At 36.7% G+C, this 24,602-nt stretch overlaps 1 protein-coding gene across 1 annotated transcript in view; it reads right to left on the bottom strand.

Moving 5' to 3' along the window:
• Nucleotides 1-6,706, bottom strand: part of adarb2 (adenosine deaminase RNA specific B2 (inactive)) — a 142,655-nt gene extending 135,949 nt beyond the window's left edge. Inside the window, exon 1 of the mRNA XM_056739083.1 lies at nucleotides 6,444-6,706. Coding sequence (XP_056595061.1) covers nucleotides 6,444-6,516 — 73 coding nt within the window. The 5' untranslated portion in view covers nucleotides 6,517-6,706. The remainder of the gene's footprint in view (nucleotides 1-6,443) is intronic.
• Nucleotides 6,707-24,602: the final 17,896 nt, after the last annotated feature.

Here is a 24,602-nt window from a genome sequence, read left to right as displayed (position 1 = left end):
GTGACTTCCAAAAGAAGTACAAAAGAATGATGAAGCAAACGGGCTAAAAAAAAAACATTTACCCGAGAACGTGATAATTGAAAAGAATGACAGGTTTTTTCTTCCAGGGTGCTGTTAGACAATGTATGTTATGTTTCACATTTGAGGTTTTTACTTCAGTTAAAACACATATGTGAGTGATTTTTTTGCCTGATATTTCATGTTATCTGGTGTCCGGTATAACCTTCAAACCCCTGCAGCTGACCAGTTTTAAATGAAAACAAGCATCTAAACCACGGAAAGGGAGCAAAAGCGGTAGTCTTGTTCTGCACAACATAAAACTAATAGCCAACAAATAGATCTCACCCCGAGTGTGTCTGCGCTTATTCGGTGTGAAAACCAAATATACTCAGAACTATGACCTGAAATAGATGAGCAATCTGAACACACAACATTTATGTAGAAATATCGCAGCCAGGATCACAAAGCTGCGCAAATCAGATCTGCCTCAAAAACAAACAAGCCATTTGCACGGTTACGGGTCGAGACATTACAGTTAATAAGAGCAGAAAATCAAAAAACAGATATCTAAAAAACATAAGAGAAGAATTTCAAAGCTAAACTACAAACAAAGCTAATGAGAGTGCACGTTTTATTAAACACCTTTTAAGGGACACACTGCACCCCTATGGATGTTGTACGGATGTTGGAATCAATGCATGAAGGCACCATAAACGTTATTTAATGCTAGTAAGTGGTCTGCCGAAATTAATAAAGCATTATATATTTTCACAACCACTACGAACGACAAAGCAAATCTGTCATATTGGAATGGCTCGAGATTTTCACGAGTACATTCTTACATACATAATACCATAATGAATATGAACATATACACGAGCAGGAATACAGTCAATAGTTTAGGGCTAAATAATCGTTTTATGGGATTTCAGAAAGATTGCCAACTGATCATATGTAAGCCCTGGTCGTGAGATCTTGTGTAAATCTAAATCTTTACTAGTCAACATACGGATAACCAATCCATCATTTAAATTTACATGTTTTCTAAGGCATGTATAAATAATTCCAGCATATTATAATCAAATGCTATATGGATACAATAGATATAATCCTATTCAAGAGTCTAGTCTTACACAGTTAAAGACAGCAGGAATAAACAATATTAAATGCAAATCATAAAAACCAACTAACCATGTTATTGTACATAGTTAGCATTGTTAGATGTGCTTATTAACTTTTCAAAGGAAGCAGAAAACACTTCCCACATACTTAGTTGCTGATGTTTGTACATAACATATATCATAGGTATATATAATATGTAATACTATAAGATCATTTTACGTTATTTTCGTTTGACTGACATATTATTTAATATTGCCATTTTCAGCGGGTGGTGGTTTATGATTAGCAGTAATAGAAATGTGTTGGTTCAGAATGGCTGACTAAATAAATCATGTAAATGGAAGCACCCAGAAATTACTACTACTACTGCTTCTTATAATATGTATTATTATTATTGCGTATCGTCAGTAATAGTACTCTTAGCACTTGTAAAATAATAATATTTAAGCGAGTGATTTAGCAGTCGTCATTGTCAGTAGTTCTCGCTCATGGGCATTGTTAATTGATTTGTGGCCCACATAGCAGCGAGGTGCTCGTTTTCCAGGCAGGAGGTATTTATGGAGATGTGCTTGTGCTGTCAGCTCTCATACCCTCTAATATTATTACTCAGATCATCTGATAACTGCTCGCAGCACAATCACAAGTGGGCAGGCTGATAAAAAAACAAGTCCATTCACAGCACGTGCCAGACGCGTGTATATTTGCTTTCATTATCAGGCAGAACAGGAGCAGAAATATCTATTCATGTGAAGGGCAAAACGAACTGAAATGTTAAAGCAACAAAAACATACGAATGCTCAAATTAACACTAATCAAAATTTAAATGTTCCTTTTTACTATAAATTAAGAATATAATAATTCGCAGTCTTATACCAAGCACTGTAAAAAGCATGAAATACCTCGACAACGAAACCAGTCTCATGGGTAAATTTTTCCAAATTGAGATTTTTACATTATCTGAAAGATGAATAAATAGCTGACATACAACTTTTTAAAACTCAGGAATCTGAGAGTGCAAAAAAATAAAAATATTGAGAAAATTGCCTTTAAAGTTGTTAATAGGGGCACTGTGGCAGGCCATCCACTCACAAAAATAAAGTTTTGATATATTTAGGGTAGGAAATTTACAAAATCTCTTCATGGAACATGATCTTTACTTAATATCCTTATGATTTTTAGCATAAAAGAAAAATCTATAATTTTGACCCATACAATTTATTTTTGTTTTTTACTGAAAATGTTCTCATGCTACTTAAGACTGGTTTTGTGATCCAGGGTCACATATGTAACAGCCACTAGTTTGCAGACGATACTTAAAATCAAAGATCTGTCACTGAAGAAACAAACATAAAAGCATCAAAAATATTATATGAATCTGCATAAATATCTTAAACTTTGACTTGAGTCCCATGAATGTAACCGCTTCTCTCTCACCTCATTTAGACGGTTATCTCAACAGCTCATGTGTGGTATTGAGACATTTCCATATCAAATCTGTTGTTTTCCCCCTCCACACTGCATGAACTTTAAGCGGGAATTCGAGAGCCGAGTCAAAAGCCAAGAGGGCCTATTAAGAGATAATTACTAATTATGCTAATTTGTAAAGTTGTGCTATTTCTTTCTTTCGGTCACTTTATCGACGGTCCCTCTGGAGGAAGCCGAAACCATTCAGCGTTAATATCTTTTTTCCCCTCCCCAGCCATACGCACTGTAGAGGACGCCGTGTCCTAAACCGTGGAACATTTCACGCTTAATCAGAGAAGTGTCTGTGAATTCAAACGTTGCCGTCAGTACGGTCTCTGGTTGCCGCCGGTGACGACCTTCATTAACTTTTTAAATGCTAGCGGTGTTACACCGGCGTTCACGGAAAAATCCCTTATCAACAACGCGCACAAAGAGAACCGTGTGTAATGAAGTACGCTCGGGCCGAAATTGTGTTCGCATCTAACTGCAAAACTAAATGCGTTTTCAGGGCAACCAGTTTGGATTATGTCCGAATATTCACCCTGGATCAAATCAACCAAGGAAATATTTCTCTAACAACCCAACAGTGCAGTAAATACTGCGTTTTGAAATGACATACGAAACAGTTCAAATTGTGTGAGTATGAGTAATCTGATGTAACAACTGAAAAATGAACACGTGCCCCAAATTTACATTGATTGTGTAAAAAATCCAGCAATTTGAACACACAGACCGGAGCAAAACCTCTAGATTCTAGTTTGAATTGGACTATGAGAAGTCGGGCAGCACAACCGAATCTGGTCAGCTCCGCACCCTGTCCAAAACGCTCAAACGTCCGTGTGATAATGCACGAATCGGACACCCTGCTTGTCAGCTTTCACACACATCAGGATGACACTATGCGAGCATCACCTACATAAGCAGCAGTAAATATCAGCAAATAGTAATAGTGATTAAATAAATCATTTGTCTTTGGAAAGGTGGCTGGTGGTTCATTCTTTTCTTTAAAGAATCAGGGTGTAAATTACCAGAGCGTTGTTATTTCACGCAGGAGTCCAACAGAATAAAATCTCCTGCGCTACGAGCCACTGCGGGGCAGTCAAACACCTCCAGAAACTCTAGACTTAAACAAGTTCGCAGCTAATCTTAATTCTCCTCATACATTAATGCATTGATATCAAATGTTACATGTCAGATTTGACATGCAATATCACAATGCTCAAAGCTGTTTGTTGATAATTCTGTGATACGTTTGAAGTAAACAGGTCAACAAAATTCCCGCTGTTGTTTATTCCGTCGTGAATATGTGAAGTTAAAAAGCACGTCTGATGTTGATACGAGAACTGTCCCAGTTTTGAGGATTCATTTCCAATGTTCGCAAATGCGCTACCTTAGTAACCTCGCCACGACTGTTACGCTTTCTAAAAAATGAACAGAACTGTGAAAAAAACAACAACTAATAACATCAGGAGCGAAATCTGCTTACATCCGTTTGAATACACATCAATTTTAATGCACTGGACATAATCTGAAGCATTTGCTGCGGATTAGAGCATCAAATGCCATGTCAAAATAATCCCGAAATGTCGCCTCTCTACCAAGAGGACAATCAAATGAATTGTTATGGCTTTCAAAGAGATTTGTTTATTAGAACGAGAGGCGGTATTATATTTTCATCTCCATTATAACAGATTAGATGGGAGAAGTTAAAACAATCTGTTGACGTAATCTGGTTTTAGGTGATTAATTGTGCTTCCATTGCCTCGAGTAAAGAGCATTGTCTACCAAAGAATGAAAATCATCACGATGATTAAAAAGCAGAACCAAATAAACACAATACACAGAGATGGAAAGCTGGTATACAGTAAATAACCAACCCGTTAAACCCAAAACCTCGGTCGCTGATTTTCTACACGTTGCTTCTCGGTGGAAAAGGCGAGGGGAGATGTTGCCTTCTGTCCAGCATCATCATTCCCCATTAACTCAGTTGATAAATTTGCCATTCCAACACACAAACGCACACATACACACACACACACTTGCACCTCTAATGTTTATATGCGATGCTTAATGTTGTGTGACCAATTCTGTCATTTTCATTATGTAAATGTATTTGCCTCTGTAACACTACAGCCATTGTCTGTTCACACAATTTTGTGGGTTATTAACACTTTTTGGGCTACAGGTTAGGTTGCAGTTGCTGACAGACATCAGTATGTGGTTCGATTATTGCTAATGGTTCTTTATGAAATGCATACGTGTTTAGAAAAATACTTTCATTGCAATGCCAAGCCTTCAGAGGGGGGTGTGCTACACAATAAGCATCAATGCTGAAAGTTTGAAGTGCTAGACTCACTGCTTTCTAGTCTATGCTGTCATCCACACAAACAGTAAACTTAAAAGAAAATGCTTGGCACTGTGGAAAGCCTTATGTTGAAACGTTTAGATTTATAATACCAGTGCTATTAAGAAAAGATGCTTCTGACGCTGGTCAGTGAAGAAAATACAAAAAGCATTAGTCATTAGATAGTCCGAATAAAATGTTAATAAATGGATGAGCCAATCCACAACCACCTGTCAGTGAAGCACAGGCGAGACTGACCGGCAGCAACGTGGCTGATCAATGCAGCACTATCAGCCCATCCAGCATGTGGCCCGCGCACCTGTCGGGTCACACGATAAGCGGCAACGGGGCAAAACAGCCAACACAAACCTATCACCCCACAGGCAAAAGAACCTGACTGCCATCAAACACTCCATTTGTTATACTGTAATTCATTCACATAACAATGTGCTTTTCTTTTTGTTATGACATTTTGGAATAAATAATGCAATGCAATTTCTCTAAATATCCCTTTAATGCAGAAACATATGGGAGGAACCAAAATGATGTAACAATAGAAGCGAATAATAATAGTAATAACAATAATATTTACAGCAAACCTGTTGGTGTTATTGTTGCATGTCATCGCAGTGTAAATAAAACTAGTTTAAAACCAATGTGTTATGTTTAGACTACTAGTGTTATAGTGTGGTTAGATTTTCATTTACCACTTTAAGCTGTAATATAGTGTAAAGATATTTTTCTATATTTGTCTCTCTAACTATACTACAAAAATAGAAAACATAGTCTTCATCCTCTAGGGTCAGCTGACATAAGAAAATAGTAAATTAAAGGTGTGAACAAAGTTTCTAAAACAAAGCTCTATATAGAAGGTATATAATATAAACTAAAAACTGTTCTTTTAGATACTTGAATATGTACTTCATTTATTAACATATTTTACTTAAAATGAAATGTATCATTTATTATGACCGAATCAGTCTGACGTAAATATGTAAAACAATAAACGTAAGACTGACGATGTTTTACTTACGTCAATGCGCGAATATATTTCGATAAATAGAATATAATTACAATATAGTTTGATGAAGTTTCTTAAAAAATCTCTTTGCACAAATATGAAAAGGTTATAACGAGAGGATAAATGCAAAAGGACATATCCAAGCAACTAAAAGACAAGTATCTTAATGCAGCATGTGTCTCACAGACCGAAAATAAACGGCGCAAGCGAGTCAGTCCGCTTACGAGCACGCATGAAAAGAGCTTTCATATGTTGCCAAAAACTTGGACAGGAGAGCGATGCTGATGCTGGGAACGGTTCGACCTCTGAGATGCTGCTGATGCGACGCGCGCGCGGAACAGAGATGTGAACCAAACAACTGTATTGCGATCGCATTGCTGCGCAGTTATCGGTGGATATTCCAGTCAATTTGCGTTCGACCTTTTCTGTTATTTCGGCTGTAGAAGAAGAGCGTTTATTTACGGCGAGAATAATAACAGCAAGAAACTTTACCTTTTCGCTTTGACCTTCTCCTCCTCCTCCGCTTGAACTTGCATTTGACTTGGCTGCTGGGGACCGATGCCATGGCGCTCAGATTCTAGAGAACTTGTTCTGCTTGATGTTTCTGGAGTTGCTCTGCTTAGGGCTCCAGCAATATCAGCTTATTCCGCCTCACACTCTAATAATAAGCGTTAAATAACTGGCTTTAAAAGTGCTGCGCGTCTGTCTGACTGTATGTTTGCTCAGCGGGAGCGCCGCGTCCTCCTCCCGTTTGAAAGCGCTTCTGAAGGGCTGCCGGAGCTCGCGCGCGCTCTGCGCTTTTTGGCACCAGCCACTTTGAATCCAATCATGCAGGACGCGTGTCTATTTGCTGCCGCAGATTCTAATTAGAGCCAATCGTGAGGGTCCCTGCGCAATGACATCACGCCAAATGACACACCCCTAACCGGTCCCATCACATGCACGCGTGCAAACTCAGCCTTCAATCCTGAATGAGTGACGGAACCGATGCTGTAGGATGAGAGGACAGACAGAGAATAGGGAGAGCTGACTAAAGTTGCAGATATACTTCTAGTGGTGAAATCCACAAAAACAAACTTTTCTTATAGAACAATAAACTTCAATTTATTTATGTATGTTACAAAAAGTAAAATGAAAAAACAATGAATAATTATTTTGTAACACTTGTCTATATTTTTATATTGATGCAATATTTACACTTCAACATTTAAAACATAAATTTGAAATAAAACGTAATGAAAACAAGCACTTATCAATGAGCAATAGTATTTTTATTACTGACTGCACATTTTTTTTGTTACCTAATGCATGAAAAATATTAAGAAATGAAATGTTTTATCTAAATATTAACTATACACTTTTATTTCATTCTTATTCTGTTAAGCTTTAAAGAGGAAACTATGGAATATTACAATTTGTTAAACAAGATAATGTTTGATATTTTTTCATGTCACTTCTTTATTTTCACAAAAGGGGATACATTTTTTTTCATTTAACAATAATGATGGAAATATTAATATTCAGTTTCCAGGAGTAAAACATGTGATATAATCACTTTTTAATATGACGTTTTTTTTAATCATGTGTATGTGGTTCCATGAGAAACATTCATAAAAACTTTCCCCTGCACAGGTTCTATTAAATGTTAGTGCGACTAAATATTTTTTTCACACCTGAGTGTCATGTGAAATATTTTTGATACTGTCTGTTAGTGACCTAGTATTCTGTCTGGCCTAATAACGTTTCAGTTTGATATGATATTTATATGAAATATTGAAAATAATAAAAATACATTTCTTACCTGTCTTTATAGCACACAGTCGAGTTTGTATTTTAAATGATGCTGGTTGTAAATCATTGAGGCACTTTGATCAAACCTTTTGAAACAATACACTTCAAACCTGGTGTAGTGACACAGAGTCACTGCTTGAATCGACAAGCCTTTTTGCTGAACAAAGTCATAGAAATTGTTCAAAGTCATTCATTAAAATCACAACTACTCGCTGTTGTGGCTCTTCTGGAGTTTGTTAATCAAAGTAAAGCCCTTAACCACTAAGCATTGCAGGACTAGGTAAGTGTGCCTTTGATGATCATTAAAATGGAAAAAAAAGTGTTAAGATCTTCTGGTAACCATAGAAGTAGTGACAGCCATAAGAAGCCACTCTCTTTTATATTCTGAAGCTCCTCCCATTTGACATCATATGCAAATATAAGCTGTTTCCTTTCGGTGCACTTCAAAGTTATAAAAAGCCAAAATAGAGTGTGTGGCAGATAAAACCAGGCTGTAGGTTTGACGGTAATACAGAATTAAGCTTTTGTGTTTTCCAAAAATAACTACATTAAACATTTTATATTCACCTTTATCACATTATAAAGTACGATTCACAGCACACGTGACTTTTATGAGACTGAGTTGTTCAGAATAGTTGGTTTTGTTTCACATCATAGAATGCAACTTTTGCATCTTTTATTTGTAATTCTTAGAAAAAAACTTCTAAATCTAAATTCTGGCACGAAGAACAATGGTATATGTATTATTATCTGCATGTGCTTATCCAATAAATCCACATGTGCTAAATGGCTCCAGGATAACAGTAATATATAACAAGAATACTTAGTCTTTTTATTGTTTTAACAGACTGTGAGACCAATTGAAATGATTTTCTTAGGTAACCGACAGCATGTCAGAGATGTTGTCAATACAGCTTAGCTTCTATTGAACCTGGAATCTTCCTTCAACTGATGTTGTGTCTGCAGAGGAAACCACGGATTATATAGGGGGATGAATCTCTCTACTACTTCTTTTAATTAATTAATTAATTATTTATTTATTTTGACAGCAGTCCAATCGATCATCTTCAATAAAACAAAAAATAATTACGAAACCGAAGCTGAAAATTGTCCCACAAATTTCATAATTCATCTCTTAATATCTCATAACTTTGTTCCTAAATTTAAGAGACAGTATTGAGATTGTCACTTTGCTATTTGTAGCTTTTTGCTTTTTCACAGGAGTTGCATTAAGGCTCAGGTGAAACGCTTAAAAAGTTTTTTGTTATTTTTCTGTGTACATCAATGTTCCATTGACCTTGTAAACATGTGGTGGGCTTAAAGGGATAATTCACCCAAAAATGAAAATTCTGTCATCATTTACTCACCTTAATGTTGTTCCAGAACTGTTAACAACATTCTTCAAAAAGTGTTATTTTGTGTTCAACATAACAAAACAAATGATAATGTGTTTTTTTCCTACCATGGTAAGCAATGGGGGGAATCTGTCTGGTTACAAGCATTCTTCCAAATATCTTTCTCTGTGTTCATAAGAACAAAGAAATGTATACAGATTTGCAACAACTCGAAGGTGAGTAAATGATGATAGAATTTTCATTTTTGGGTGAAGTATTTATGAGTGAATATGTAATCCCTTGAGTGCTCAACAAATCTAACATAGTTTTTACAATTGTTATGTATAATTATTAACACCGAATGTGATCTTGCACTAAACTTTTTATCATCATGAGGAAGGTAAAAGACGACTGATCACGCAGACTGTGAAAACAACTCTTCATATGACAAACTTTGAGATAACAGTATAACGGCACGCTCTGAACCTGCCTAACTCATACTCTCTGCAGTGAAATCTCCTCCAATCTGCTGATCGACAGATTTCTAAACTGAAATAATCGTAGACATACATGCATTGATGTTGACATTTTGCTAACAAAACAAAAGGCAATTTTTTTCGCTGTCAAATGTCATTAGACTTCATCTAAAATACCAGCGGTGCGACTACTTGGTGACATTTACTGCAGAAAAAAAACGGCGAGAGAATGGAAGTACATTTGAAAACACGGCATATTTGCTGACAGAAAAGTCACTTTAAGGTTCTCTTGTGCGGTTTGAACATTTCCACGAAGGCTACAGGGAAAGAAAAAAGCGCGTTTGCACGAGTACCTGTGTGTGTGTGAAAGATTCGGAGAGAGTGTCGGGTTGGTCAGCGGGGACGCTGGTTGCCTGAAGGACACCCACAAATATCCATGTAAATTGCAGTTTAAGAGAAATCAATGATGGTGACAAGTTGCCAATTCCACTATCTGGGGACATAATGAACGCTTGGTGAGGCAAACCTTTTCCTGATAACCCCAAAGGGTGTGTATGTGTAAGTTGTTTGTGTGTCGGCACAGCTCCTCTATTTACTGAGACTTCCTCTTTTATCACTTTTAAACAACGGATGAGAATTAGGAGCAGGAAAAATGTGAGGGATGAGAGGAGGGGCTAAGGCGAGAGATGGTACTGAAGGTCATCCAATGATTTAATTGTCGGAGAGGATGTACATGTCACTGCATCATTCATCCAACCCAGAAAAAAGTGACTAAACAAACATGAATTCACTGTGAAAAAATACAGTAAAAAGCATAAAATTACTGAAATAGACCGCAGATTTACAAGAAACCCATGGGGGAAATGTAATTTTACTATTTTTTTCTGGCGCCACAGCTGCTAGAAACTGATTTCTTTTTTTTACAGTTTATATTTTTAAATACGGTGAAAAACTATTAAATAATAGAAAAAGACAAAAAAACTTACAAGAAAAAAGGCAGAAACAATTGAACATATATATCCTTATATCCTATGATTTTACAGTAAAAAATATTTACGGTGTATTTCTGTTTTTCCAGTTTACAGAAAATTGCCTCTTTTACATGGTGGTAAAGAGAAAAGAGCAGATTCATGCTTAATTGCATCAATGAAGGCCTATAGTTAGAAATCCTTTCATTGTCATTAATGTCTTTCATACAGTATAGTGGTTACATGGTTAAAGTACTCAATCCAAGTATTCTTGTGTTGAGAGTAGGTCTTCACTTTCAAAAGGAATTTACTGCCAGTCTCGACTTCGTCTTTGTCTCACTGCTTCATTTTTAATTGTAGAAATTAAGCACCTTTATTTTACTGCTTACGGCTTATGTTGTGTCAGGATTGGATACAGAACAACTGCTGTTAGGGATTAAAATGAACACACAAAAGGTTTCAATTAAGTCAAGTTAATAATTAAGTCAAATAGCTCAAGTGTTCTTCACTGTTACTTAGATAAAAACATTTAAATTATAGAATTTTTCTCAGATAAATAGTCTCAAGAGAACGTATTACTCTTCTTCTCATACATGAATAAAAGAACCAGTTCATATTCACTTTAAAGTGATTCAACAGTCATAAATGAAAAGTTAATTTTCAAAAAGAGATATCTCTGTTTTTATTTTTTTTCACAACAACAAAAAATTGAACATGAAAACAATTAAAAATCTATTTTAAATTGTTTTTAAACTGATTTATTTCTTTTTGGAAAGAAACTATTAATTTGTACTTGTATTCAGGAAAATAAACGTGTCTTTTCATGCTGTCAGTCTTTCACATTACTGTTGGATGACTTTGTTTCTAATGAGGTCGGATTTTTCTGAAATTCAACAGATTGGAATGGACACAATACATTTAGAAGTGATGATAAAATAAAAATTTGGAATGGTCTCTTAATTTTTTTTATCAGCGACTGTATGTGTACATACTATATACAGACATACAAAATCTGTTCTTGTATTCAATTGAAAATGGAAGTCAACAACATCTGGGATGACATAAGTGTGAGTCAAGTTTGACATTTTTCAAGTATTCCTGCATCCTTAGGCCAGTGGGGACAGTGTCCAGGACTGACAGGAAACTCCATTGCCCTAGGCCACATATTCACAGAAGAAAGCTGATGACTAGGGCCCTCACACAGCAAGTTGAACACTGGGCCACATGGGCCCCTTGTCACATAAAGTGTGAGGAGATCAATATGGAACCCAGACCCCTGGATATCCCAGCACATCCAGTGAACTGAACTCTAGCACCATTAGTTCACCTGTATGGGTCCTATACAGTAATAAGTGACGTCATACATCAGACCCATCAACCAATCACAAATATCAATGCTTTACAATATTTACTGTCTTTTCCACAATGTGTTTGACAATAGAGAAACTTTTAAAAATTGCTTTATAGGTAAACATAAAGTTAAACTTGATCTTTTCTTTAGTCCATGTGTCACTAAGATTCCCAGAAACATCCAGACACAAACCAGAAAAAAACTGAAAAAAATGAAAATGAAAATATCACAATGCTTCCGATTCTGTGTGCCCTTCTCATTGTAAGCAAAGCGCACCGTTGCGCTACTTAAAGAGCCTAATTTGTTTAAGGAAATTTGAAATGATCCAATCAAAATGAAACACTTCAGCGACGATGGCATTGTGAATCATAAAATACATTACTTGTTATGAGAGATGCCCCTTTTTACTATACCCCTAATGTGCCGCGCTGTTTTATATAGCCGGTAATCAAATTTAGTGCGACTCCTTGTGATTGTGCAGTGAATTTAACGTCTTGTCTCTACTGACAGATGCGTTACGTCTAATGATACGATCATTTCTATTTTGTCAGAATGCCTGGTGGTCTATTTATTTAACACACACCCAAGGGAAATGTTAGTCATTCGCTAGTTCTACATACTCGGGGTGGAGCGGAGGAAGAGAGAAAGAGAGAGAGAGAGAGAGAGAGAGAGCGATAAAGGAGAACATGGGAGACATGGCATCTGTTTGCTCATGAACATCAAGCACAATAACGTAATAAATGAAAGTGAAATTTCATCCATTATCTCGCAAGACCAAAGGTGAAATTATCGGTTAACCAACCAGAAGTGGAATATCAGGTTAAAATTTAAAGAATCCAAAAAAACATATTTTTATTTGCTCTCAATGATGTGTTTTTTAACTTTCAAGATTTTCTTTACTTGATAGAACATGAAAGTCAAAGTACACTTTAAGATGCAACAGCATCAGCTTGATTTCAACAAATCATTAACGTAAACAAATTGAAATATTCACACGAATACTTTGAAACGGTATGTTTTTTAGGCTTGACTTTTTGCCATGTTTGTACAAAGTACAGAATAAATTCAGCCAGTTCTGCTAGTTGATGTGCTACTCTGGACAAAGATTTGGAGGCGCTTCTTTGGTGTGTGTGTGAGTATTGACTTTTCAGCTCTCTGGGAGGGATTAGGTCTTATCTGCTGCTGAGGCGCCTCACATGAGGTTTGCAAGAAGCCTGAAGATCTTCCTTCATCTGCCCGCCATAGATGTCTTACCCCCCCCTCACACACCACAAACACACACGGATGAAGTTCTAAAACACCTCTTGTCCTTAGGCAGACAGACATACATGCCTGAAGCACAAATTCTGCAACACTACTGCAAAGTCACATTTCATATTCAGCTCAAATCATACGACATACTGTCCGGTTATAAAAACATTAATCATGTAAAAAAATGCTAATTGTTATCATAAGAGATATAAAGTAAAGTAAGAATTGTGCCTGCGCAGATACAATCCAGGGTGTTGTGTGTAGTAACCAGAGAATTTCGATTTGGTTGCCAGGGTGCTCTAGGAGGTTTTAGAGGGTTGCTATGTAGTTGCTAGGGTGTTCTGAGTGGTTGTTCATTGACCCAGTTCATAAGAGCAAACCTGCGGGGCTGTATGATATTTAGTTTGCAAGATATGGCTTAGATTTCCATGCATTTGAGAAAAGAAAGGTATATCACTTAAAGTGATAGTTCACCCAAAAAATGAAAATTCTGTTAATTATTGACCCTCATCTCATTTCAAACTTGTTATGACTCTCTTTCCTCTGCAGAACACAAAAGAACTGGCTGAAGAACTGAAGATCCTGAAGAACGTTGGTAACCGAGTGCAGCATGAGTTCTACATGCAAATCTAATTAAACTAAATTGGGGGTTAGTAAAAAAAACAATAGAAATAAAGGCTTGAAAATAATAAAAGTGATTATTCATATGTATTCATATACATTTCGTTATTTATAAAACAGTGACTTAGACAAAGAAAAGTAAAGATTTCCGACATCTGTTCTAAGACACATAAATTCAGACGTATGCACGGTCACAAACACGAAGCAATTGACTTCCTGTGGCAGGAGTCTGTAGAGGCGGAGCAAAATCACACTGACAGAAGGGCATTCAGGGAGGACTAAGGTTAATTCAAAATGACTATTATTGTCGAGCTTGTGTCGCTAGGGTTACGTTGGGGGTTGGGGGGGGTCTTCGCGAAACACAATATGTGTTGAACGTTCCACAATGCCAAAGGTATGTCTGCAGGAAGACACTGTTACTCTGATGGGAAGGTCTATTATTTGAGGAGAGAAAAGCACTGAGGTTTGGTGGAGGGATATATTCATGTTTTTTTTTTAAGGATGCACATGTGGCCGCCTTAAAGCCTTCAATTTTACAATATGGAAAACTCATATTAAACAATTTGGCCCATTTTAGCTTTTTCATTGGTGCATGTTAGGTCATAGAAACAAAATATCTGTATTCATAAACAACAACAAAAATGATTCAAACTTGATGCACTGAAATTATTTTACTGACTTCTCACATTTTTCTCAGCAGTGAGGCAGTCCCAGTGAAAACTAAACATTACAATTACAATTTTTTCATGAAATATTGCAGTCTTCATTTCATTTTAAAATTGGTGTGCCCTCATAAGCTTTAATCTGAAAATGCACTTCCTTCCTGTAACGACTATCCATCTTAAATGACGTATGTTAGACGGCTTCGGCGGACCATCCGTTAACTCCTCCCCTTGAACTATCGCTCTCCTGCCAGTTACATTTCAAAATGCAACGGCTGTTTTTATACATCCAATCAAATTGCAGAGATAGACAAAAGTCAGGCCCACTATTTTCTCATTAGAAATTCCATTTCACTCAGAAATGTGTCAAAATATGGAAGTAAAAACGCTTGCAACTTCCAGGTTCATGGGGACATAAATGAATCATGAAAAAGAGATTTGTTGTTTACTATTAAAACATATAAAAAAAATCTAAAATCAAATGTCGGAGCAGTCTAGCATGAGTTTAGCATGTATTTATCAAAACAAAGCGGCAAAATGACTGTACTTATGCTACTTAGTGATGTCAAACAAATTAACACATTCACAGAACGTAGACTTCTTATACATACACGTCAACAACCTCTCATGGTGTGACAGATGTACAAAACTCAAGTGAGCAATGTAACTATTTTACATATGAATGCTTTTTTAGATAACAGTGGAAAAACAACAATTAAAATGACGGTAGAAAATAATCATGTAAAACTAAATTCAAAGGCTCTTTATTGTCCCAGAAATGTATCAGCTTACAAGTGAACAGATTATCACAGCAATAAAGAAAATGTCCACAGGTGAATTTAGAACACCAAAGTAAAAAAAAACATTGTAGTTTTGTTTACTGGAAAGTGTTAAAGTTGTGCAGGAACTTGAGGATGAGGTGACTTCATGAGCTGTTCCGCTGTGTGAAAAATGGCTCTTGCGATTTGTGTCAGATGTTACTGTAGCAGATATCCAGCGTGACAGTAGGACACAGAGAACTGTAAAAGCAAGTCCTGAGGTAATGGTTTGCCTGTGCCAGTTTCAATCAGACCAGCCTGTGGTGCTGAAGGTGAGCTGTTCAATTGCATTTGTGTTTGCCTGTGTTTTTCTTGTGGGCTCGGTAGGCAACAGAGCAAATGTTCAGGATTGAAGTGCTGGACACAGTGAGGAGAGAATGGCCTGCGTCAAGGAATGAAGATTCTGCCATAATTCTCACATCTTGTTTTAAACTTGTATGAATGGAGAACTTTGGTCAAGTATAGGCAGGGGACAGGGGTGATGTATTACTTATTAAAAACATCTGAAAAGTATTCATTGTGGTTGATTTGTACATTTGTTGCAAGACTGTTTCTGAATGGAAAGCACATTTCCTAACAGCCTCAATATGTATCGAAGAACACTTAATGCTAATTTTTGACTAAACCATGTGCTTCTTAACTAATTTCAGCTTTACTGAAGAGCCATCTGCCAGTGGGGAATGTTTTAGTCTGGGTTTGCAAGACAGTTTGCGGGAAGAAGTTAACTTCCCTGACAGAAGCTCATGATTTACACTGCAAAACATTGCCGGTAGTAAACACAAATATCTGAGATAAGTCTGAGATGATATGCAAGAAGACAATATGATACGAAACGATACGAGATGATATTCTACACAACGATATGATGCCACAGTGTATTTTGGGCCACTTCACAAAATGTAAACACCGCTCCAAATGCAATTTTTGATAGGTTTTCTTAAAATATATTACATCTTAAGGAGGTTTGTGTAACATTTTTATTTGATCGTAAATTCATTTATTATTATATTATATTGTATATCACGTCACATATAACAATGTACATAATATCATACTGTATATCAAATCGTTTCGTATATCATAGCATTCCCCATTGTGCACAAAATCACACCGGATAAGCATATATCATACCGTGCACAATACAGTATCGTTATCGTATAATAAAGCATACCATATAATATCACATAGTGTCGTATCGCTTTCCATCGCATACCACATTGCATCGCATCATATCATATCATATCATATCATATCATATCATATCATATCATATCATATCATATCATATCATATCATATCATATCATACAGTATATCACTGCTGTCCTTCTGAAACCTTGTATCTCTTTTTTATGTCTTTAATTTTGCCATAAATCATTATACTATATAATCATTTCCATTTCCTGAAAAGCAGCAAATTTTGACATTCAATGTTTCAGAAGGACAGTGACGTTATTAATAATTACGTTTTTAGATCCCAGGAGTTTGAGCAATAGTGATATTAAAACTTGCCTTAGCACGCACCATTTACAATTCTTTAGTTTAGTGACAAAACCTCAATCTTTCTGCTTTATATTCATCATCTTTACATTCACAATGATTTGGATAATGACAGTTCATTACATTCAGCAAAACGCTTCATAGTTTTCCATAGTGATTCTGATGTCACACTGTAGATCATTTTCGCGAGCTAACAGATGGCACGGTCCAGCATATTTCAATTAGTCACATATCTTTAGCACAAACACATTAAAGAAGTTTTTTCCATCCCTCTGCCCACTCCGCACAAATTACTAAACACTGGATCATTTTTCTGAAAAGACTCGGCAAGGCCATGAAGTTTCACTGTATATCACAGTATTTCTAAGACTCCGATTAATTGCCTCTTTTACGGCCCGACAGTAATCCGCCAGACTACTTTCCTTACATCTGAGGCTGCTCGACAAGTTTCGAGAGAAACGTAAGCACAAGATGTTAAGCCACTTCAGCAACATCCTGTCTGACACTCCACAGGACTCAGGCAGGAAAATATATTTTCTCTTGGATTTAACGTTTTAAAAAAATCCCACAAAAGGTAGCTGCAGATTGCATTCCTGGTGGATTTTAAAATATTACAATCACCCATTTTTTTTCATTCTTTGTTTGACTGCACTGATTGTGCCATATGTTGTCCCGGTCTCTAAATCCTCATGAATACAACGGCAGTATTTAGTGCTGTATTGTAATAATTCTGTTGTTGAGAAAGGTTGGCAAATTTTACTCATGCTTTAGGACTCTGCAGCCCGGCATATGTTGCCTGTGACATCAGAAAAGGTCATTTTGTTCTCTCACTGATTTGATGCCGGCAACAGATGGCCTGCATTGGTGTTTCATTTGTACGATTTGTGAAACAATAAAACCTTCTCTCATTTTCAGCTTGGATGGTGTGTTCAGATAAAGCAACCTCAGTCAAGCTTAACTTATGACTTTAGCGTGTTACAAACATTATTTCAACATTTATATAAGTGAGGATGTAATAACACTAATACACTAATTCTAATAACATAGTAGCTGTGATCAAGTTGTACAAAATAAACATAAATTATTAAATAAAATTGAAATATTTTAAATACAATATGGATATTTTACAAGCTTGAACTAACAGCTTGTAACGTTCACCATGAGCGTCCCATTCATTAAACTATTAATGACAATTTGGAATGAACAAATTGAGATATTTATTCACCCTCATGTGGTTCAAAACCTACAAATAAGTTTATTTTTGCTGTGAAACACAAAAGAAGACATTTTGAGAAATGTCTCGGCGGTTTTAGGTCCATTCAATAGTCCTCAATGTTGTTCGGCTACTGACATTCTTCAAAATATCTTCATTTTTGTTTTGCCGAAGACATAAACTCATACAGGTGAATACAAATGGCCAATGCGCCATACAGTATATGCAAGAATATGCCCCACTAATGTTTCATGTGATTGCTGGTCCAATGTAGCCTCTGTTTTTCTGTCACTGATTGCAAGACTACACTGAATAAAAACTCTTTCTTATTCACTCTCTTCTTTCTGGTGTGAAGGACTGAATGGCGTGTAATCAATCTATAATCCAGTCACTAACCGGTTGCAGAGGCCGTGCGGCGCATACGTTCAGAACCTCACAGAACCTGGGGGCCATTTAACAACATTCTTCAAAATATCTTCTGTTGTGTTCTGCGGTAGAAAGAAAGTGATACAGGTTTGAACAGACAAGAGGGTGAGTAAAAGATGACAGGATCTTCATTTTTGGGTGAATTATCCCTTTGAATATATTTCTTTAGAAGACATTTAGAAGGCTCTAGTGCTGAGGTTCTGAAAGAAAAACATTTTTAATATCTTTGATTATTTCACAATGTGGCAATAGACATTTATTAAAGTGACCTTTTTATGTCTAAATCAAATTTTACATCCGTTAGAAGCAGAGAAGAGTTTTTGATTCTAAATTTAGGAAGTCCCATGCATGGAAGTGACCTCACTGACCCATTCGGTTTCAAGTAATTGACATCCTCTGTACACACGAGTAAGAAAATATATATAACAAATCCCTAAATGCAAGATATATTTTATTTGATTTTAGAGTATTTGGGCAGTAGTTTTTGCTCTTTTGAGGGCCATGAATATTCAATATCTCAAAATCTCATTTTAGTTATTCATCATTTGAACAGTTTTTCTTTCTCAAGACAGACTGTCAATTTGCATTAATAAAACGAAGGCCCCGCCTTCTCCACAGGGAAAAGGGCGCGTTGTCGTTTCTAAACGTGTGGCCTGAATTATAAAAGATAAATGACAAAGAATTCTTCAACCACCCTCAGATTATGGACCGAGATATTCTTCTGGACTATCCGTGGCTGTGCTTTCTTCTCCCTGAGGTCTGTTCCAGAAAGGCAAAGCAGTGATATTAGTGTTAGAGATGATTTTACTTCCATGGTGACAGGGTATCCTTAGCAACAACAAATAAGATTGCTGTGAAACGGCTTCGAGTAAGTCTTTTATTGTATTAAAGAGTACATACCATGAGATCATGAAAATGACATTTCATGCTGTCTGTTCTATTGCCGTGTTTGAAAGTAAGCTGTCTGCCAAGTTGTAAGTCCGAAGGTGAATAAATAACGAAGTTATTTGCTTGTAAAAATGGGAGTCGACTCTGAATCACACAAACGAGACGTGGAATAGTTCACCTGCGTATCTACGTCACTATACATAGTCCCCGCCTACGTTTTGCTGAGACTGCCCCGAAAACTTATCTCTCCTCCCCCTAACACTGTCGCTCGTTCGTGATGCGTGTGTATCATGTCTAGAGTCTGTGTTCTACGGTGTGAAACTAAGTCCGTCTTATTTCAACTACCAAAGGAAGAACGTCTGAGGGAAAAATGGTTACAATTCATTTTTCAAACGATACCAAAGGAGTATAACCCCAGGGTTCTACTGTGCGTGCGTCATTTCACAGAACATTGGTTTAATAATCATGGCGCGTTCACTGCAGGGTATGTGAAACGACGATCCTTGAAAGAGGGGGAATACAAACTCTATTTGGACCTGTTATCTCCACCCAATCCAAACCTGTAAGTATGACTTTAGATTTTTGTCTTAACTTCAAGAAATATTTTCGTACCTTAGGCCTATGTCTGTGTTTAGCTAATGCTTATAACGCTAACATTAGCATGTACTGTTATTTCTGGGGTGTTACAGTTTGTTTATCCTGCTATTAACGTTGCATTTTGCATATTTGGGTTTCATATATATCATTTCTCATAACGTCGACTTTCTGAAATGCTCTATGTACCATGACAACACACAGTTAAGACGAAATAATAGTATTACTTACGTATTAACAGTATTTTAAGAAGAAAAAAAAGGATTTCATTGATGAGCAAAAGCACAACATGCATGTTGTCACACTGGGAGTTTTTATGACAAGAGTTGTCACCTGCGACTGACAACTTATAATATACACATATAATATAAATGACATCCAACCACTTGTAAACCGTAATCCTGTAATGATAGCAGGGGGGTTCCATTTGCGACAAATGATGAACGCATTTGACCAATAACAACAGACTACACCATCTGACCAATGACATGACACAAGGTTAGCGGGTAGGCGGGGCCTTGAAGGATGAATCGCCGAACGAATCATTTGCGAGTCAGTCAAGAAGTAAGGTACGAATAACTGCCTATTATTACGACATTATAGTGTTTAAACACATTGTTTGTATATAAACTTGTTGTTGGACACTCCACAAACCAAAGTAGGACCTTAAAAAACATATCCTAGGTACTCTTTAAAGGCATTTAATGGATAAACGTGTGGGAAAGGTGGGGGGCTTCCTAAACAAGTGTTAACTATCACATTAGTTCCATTTATTTGGGGTAATTAAATGCGGTGTGATATATTGACTGCTCCAAAATTAAACAAGATGTTTATAAATGAACATTGTCCAAGAGGAATAGAAAAGATGTTGTGTGAAAACCTGACAACCACACGCGTCAAAAAAGAAGAAAATAGTTTTCAGAAAATATCCTTTATGAACAGCAGATGGTGGTAGTAAACATTTAGAAATGTGTTTTCATATTTGGTGCATTTGACAGTTGAGAATTTAGTGGGCTGCGGACACAAGTGAAACACATTTAACAGATGTAAGTCATAGTTAAACATTTCATTGAGCTTGAGAGAAGTGAGATGCTTTTTTAATGAATGTCTTGATTGAAGTAAATCACAAAACGTGCAGGAACATCACGCAAGGGGCATGGGAAAAGATTTCCTAACAGTCTTCAGGGAGATGTTAGCACCGAACGGGACTAAAGAACAAAGCTCTTCTGAGTTATACTCGGCTTTAAGGACAAATGAAAAGGAAGCCGTAGTTTAAATCCCCAAAGTTAAGCTGCCTGGCCCGCGTTTGAAGCTTCATCTTTTGTCCTGTGAAAGATCAGGGAGGGCTGGCACCGTCTGAGGTTTCACTCCCTCAAACCTCGGTAAATTAAACAGACGACGTGGGCAGTGGGACAGATGTGAGATAACGCAGGAGTGAGATGTCCCATTTCCCATTCCTCCATCGACAAACGCAGACAGACCTGCCTGAGAGGCAAAGTGATGTCAGATAAAAATAATAGCGAAAGATCAAACCGAAGGCAACGAAATGTCAGTCATTCTAAAGTAAGGATAGCGCTGTGTCATTTAAACTGGCAAATTCTTGTGAAAACACAAAGCAATAAACTATGCAAATCTAGCGATTAGACGCGATAATGTCTCCACGTTCATTTTCGCCGCACTTGTGATTTTCAATCTTCGGGAAGCTTCCATATCCCAGATGTGGCAGATTATTGACTGGCACTGTTTATCTGTTTGTGGTGTGGCCATAAATATATGAGCGAGGCGGCTCATCGGAGTGTAACTTTCTCACACAGGTAGATAAATCAGTGGAAGTTAATCAAAGCATACAGCTGAGGTCTCTCGCTCAACCCTTCTCTCTCTCCCCCACATCTTTATTTTATAACCAAACCCCTTTTTCAACATAATACTTCTATGCAAAGACATTTGACGGAGTAGTTCACTTTCAAAATAAATTTTCATGATAATTTGCTCACCCCCATGTCGTCCAAGATGTTTCAGTTTTTTTTTCTTTAGTTGAAAAGAAATTGAGGTTTTTGATGAAAACATTCCAGGATTTTCCTCCATATAATGGACTTCAGTGGACTCCAAACGGTTATTCTGCGATGCGCGTTCATGACTTCACATAATACGTAATTACATTGAAAACTGAAAACACTCAACTCAACTTAATTTATATAGCGCTTTTTACAATTTTCATTGTTACAAAGCAGCTGTACATGAGACACATTGAATACAAGTATGAATTCTAAATTCTAAAGCAGCCCCCCCGGCCAGGCAGATAGTGCAAAACAATATGCAAACTGTGGTGAGGAACCCAAAAACACTGACTCGGTACTTCCACCTACGTCAAGTGTGACCTTTTCAACGCAATTACGTATTTTGTGAAGTCATGAACACGCAACGCAGAACAGAGCAATGCGAGCATTTGTGTTTATAAAGCATATACATTTGTTTTAATGGCCAAACGATTCACTAGATAAAACCCTTAGGCCTATTAATCGTCTGGTATCATTGAAAGCCGTTTGAAGCTGAACTGGAAATGTAATTTTTACCTCCAACCATTTGGAGTCCATTGAAGTCCACTATGTTGAGAAAAATCCTGGAATGTTTTAATCACAAACCTTAATTTCTTTTCGACTAAAGAAACAAATACATAAACTTGGATGACATGGGCGTGAGTAATTATCATAAAAATGTTTTTTGAAAGTGAACTACTCCTTTAAAAAGCATGTTGCATAATTATATCTACTTATGTTTAATGGTTGATACTACTCGCTAGTCGAAAGCACAAAATATAATACCTACAGCAAAATTACATCACTTAATTATTCCCTTGGATTTTTGACACCTGCCACAAGCAAGCCTTTCACATTTACACCTCCATTTCAATATGTCAGCCAGAAAATAACATGTATTCTTTTTAATTAAAGACATAGCGCTGAAACTGTAAAATCGGTTCACTGTGAATAACAAAAAAATTCTCACTCCACAAACGCTTTGCTCAAGACATTATAGGGCAGGGAACAAATTCAGCGTTAAAGCATATTGTGGACAAACGCACACACGTACAAATCTACTTGTTCTCCTGTTTTCCTTGAAAGACAAAAAAAAACACCAAAAAGCTTTTCAAATTAACATGCAAACGTATTGTGCTGCATCATCCAAAATGACATGTGCCGTTGTAATCGAACAGAAGTGGGAGAAGTTTCTCTGCAAACTTCTGATAACTTGAGGAAGTGACTGCACTCAGCAAAACTCACCAAAGCTTAACTCTGAAGCAATTCTAGAGCCGGCACCGTCAACAACCAGATTATACATACGGGACATCATAGACCTGACTGGTAATCTTCTACTCCCGAAGAACACGCAACTTGGTGGCAATTGTGCTTGAATATACATTTCCCTTCATGCCAAAAAGATTTATACCACCCAGAGGAAAGGTTACTGTTGAATTTATGGGTCTAAATTCAACATTCGTCTTTCTGGAAAGGTAAACTTTCCTTCGGATATGCTATTTATCAGCAAAGAGACGTTTTGCCATACGATTAATCACGGTTCTTCTGGGGGGTGGGTAAATAAAATTCTTTTTAAGTCTTGGGCCTCTGTCAACAAGTTTGCAAAGAGGCAGATCATTACGTGTTTGAATATATTTGCATAAACACGAACACCTTTGCAATAATTCGAACTAAGATGACATGGCCAATGAAATAAATTAATATTCAGAGTTAAATGTATAAATATTTACGTAAATGTCAATGGAATCCTTTTTAGAAATTTCACTTCAGTGATTTTCGCTTTGGCATCTTGTAAACGAAAGATTTCAAAACAATGTCACGAAATTATAACAAAGATACAAAAAAGCTAGTGAGTCAATCCAAAATCGAAATACATTACAGCTAATCCCAGAATGCTAAGCGATGGCCTTGATGAAACAAATATTTTTGTGGACAAACTGAGAGAAAAGTTTGCTTAAAACTAGTTTAGTAACCAATTAAAAAAATATTTACCTAATATTTCTGTGTGCTATACATTTTCGTTCGTATGATGTTGCATCATTATCTTAGCAACAACATGCTAACGTCCAACCAAAGACTTTAGATCAATGGATCTCAACCTCCTTTAATCTTTTTCAAACGTTTTAACTATTTTCAACCTTTTATTTCTCAAGATATTAAGATGCAGTGCTATTTCTGCGAAGAATAAGAGGTTGCTGGTTGAAAATATGTTGTCTTATAGTAACATTAGCATGTGATTTACATCAGACGTGTTCTTATAAATCTGAAATCAGCCCGGATATGTTTCAAATACTGTGTGGCAACCAAATGCAGTAACTTTGGTCAAACTTACAAGGTAGCTGCCTACTGCATTTTGGCCATAGATAGACAACAACACTGCTCATTTTGTCAGAAGAAAACTTTTATCCTTAACAGACGTCATGAGAAACATGACGAAAGGATTTATAGACTCCACACTGAGAAGAGCCCGAAGCCGGTTCCTTAAAGAACTGTCTGACGTCAAGCAAGCCTTTACAAAGGGAGGGTGTGATGTTGAAACATTGCTTTCACACCATCACAAAAACGATTCACATAGTTAAATCTCGTAAATGAATCCCTGGATGGTAAGTGTCACACATTTTAATTAATCACGCTTGACTTCGATTGCTGGAGTTTGAAAAGATATGACACTGTGCCAAGATTATTTATGCCTTCAAACATTTTAGGAGCTCAATCAAGTGTCG

The sequence above is a fragment of the Triplophysa dalaica genome, chromosome 23 (assembly GCF_015846415.1).
Source record: "Triplophysa dalaica isolate WHDGS20190420 chromosome 23, ASM1584641v1, whole genome shotgun sequence".
Taxonomy (NCBI): domain Eukaryota; kingdom Metazoa; phylum Chordata; class Actinopteri; order Cypriniformes; family Nemacheilidae; genus Triplophysa; species Triplophysa dalaica.
Note: the sequence above shows the minus strand (reverse complement) of the source record. Positions and strands in the feature narration are given on the sequence as shown.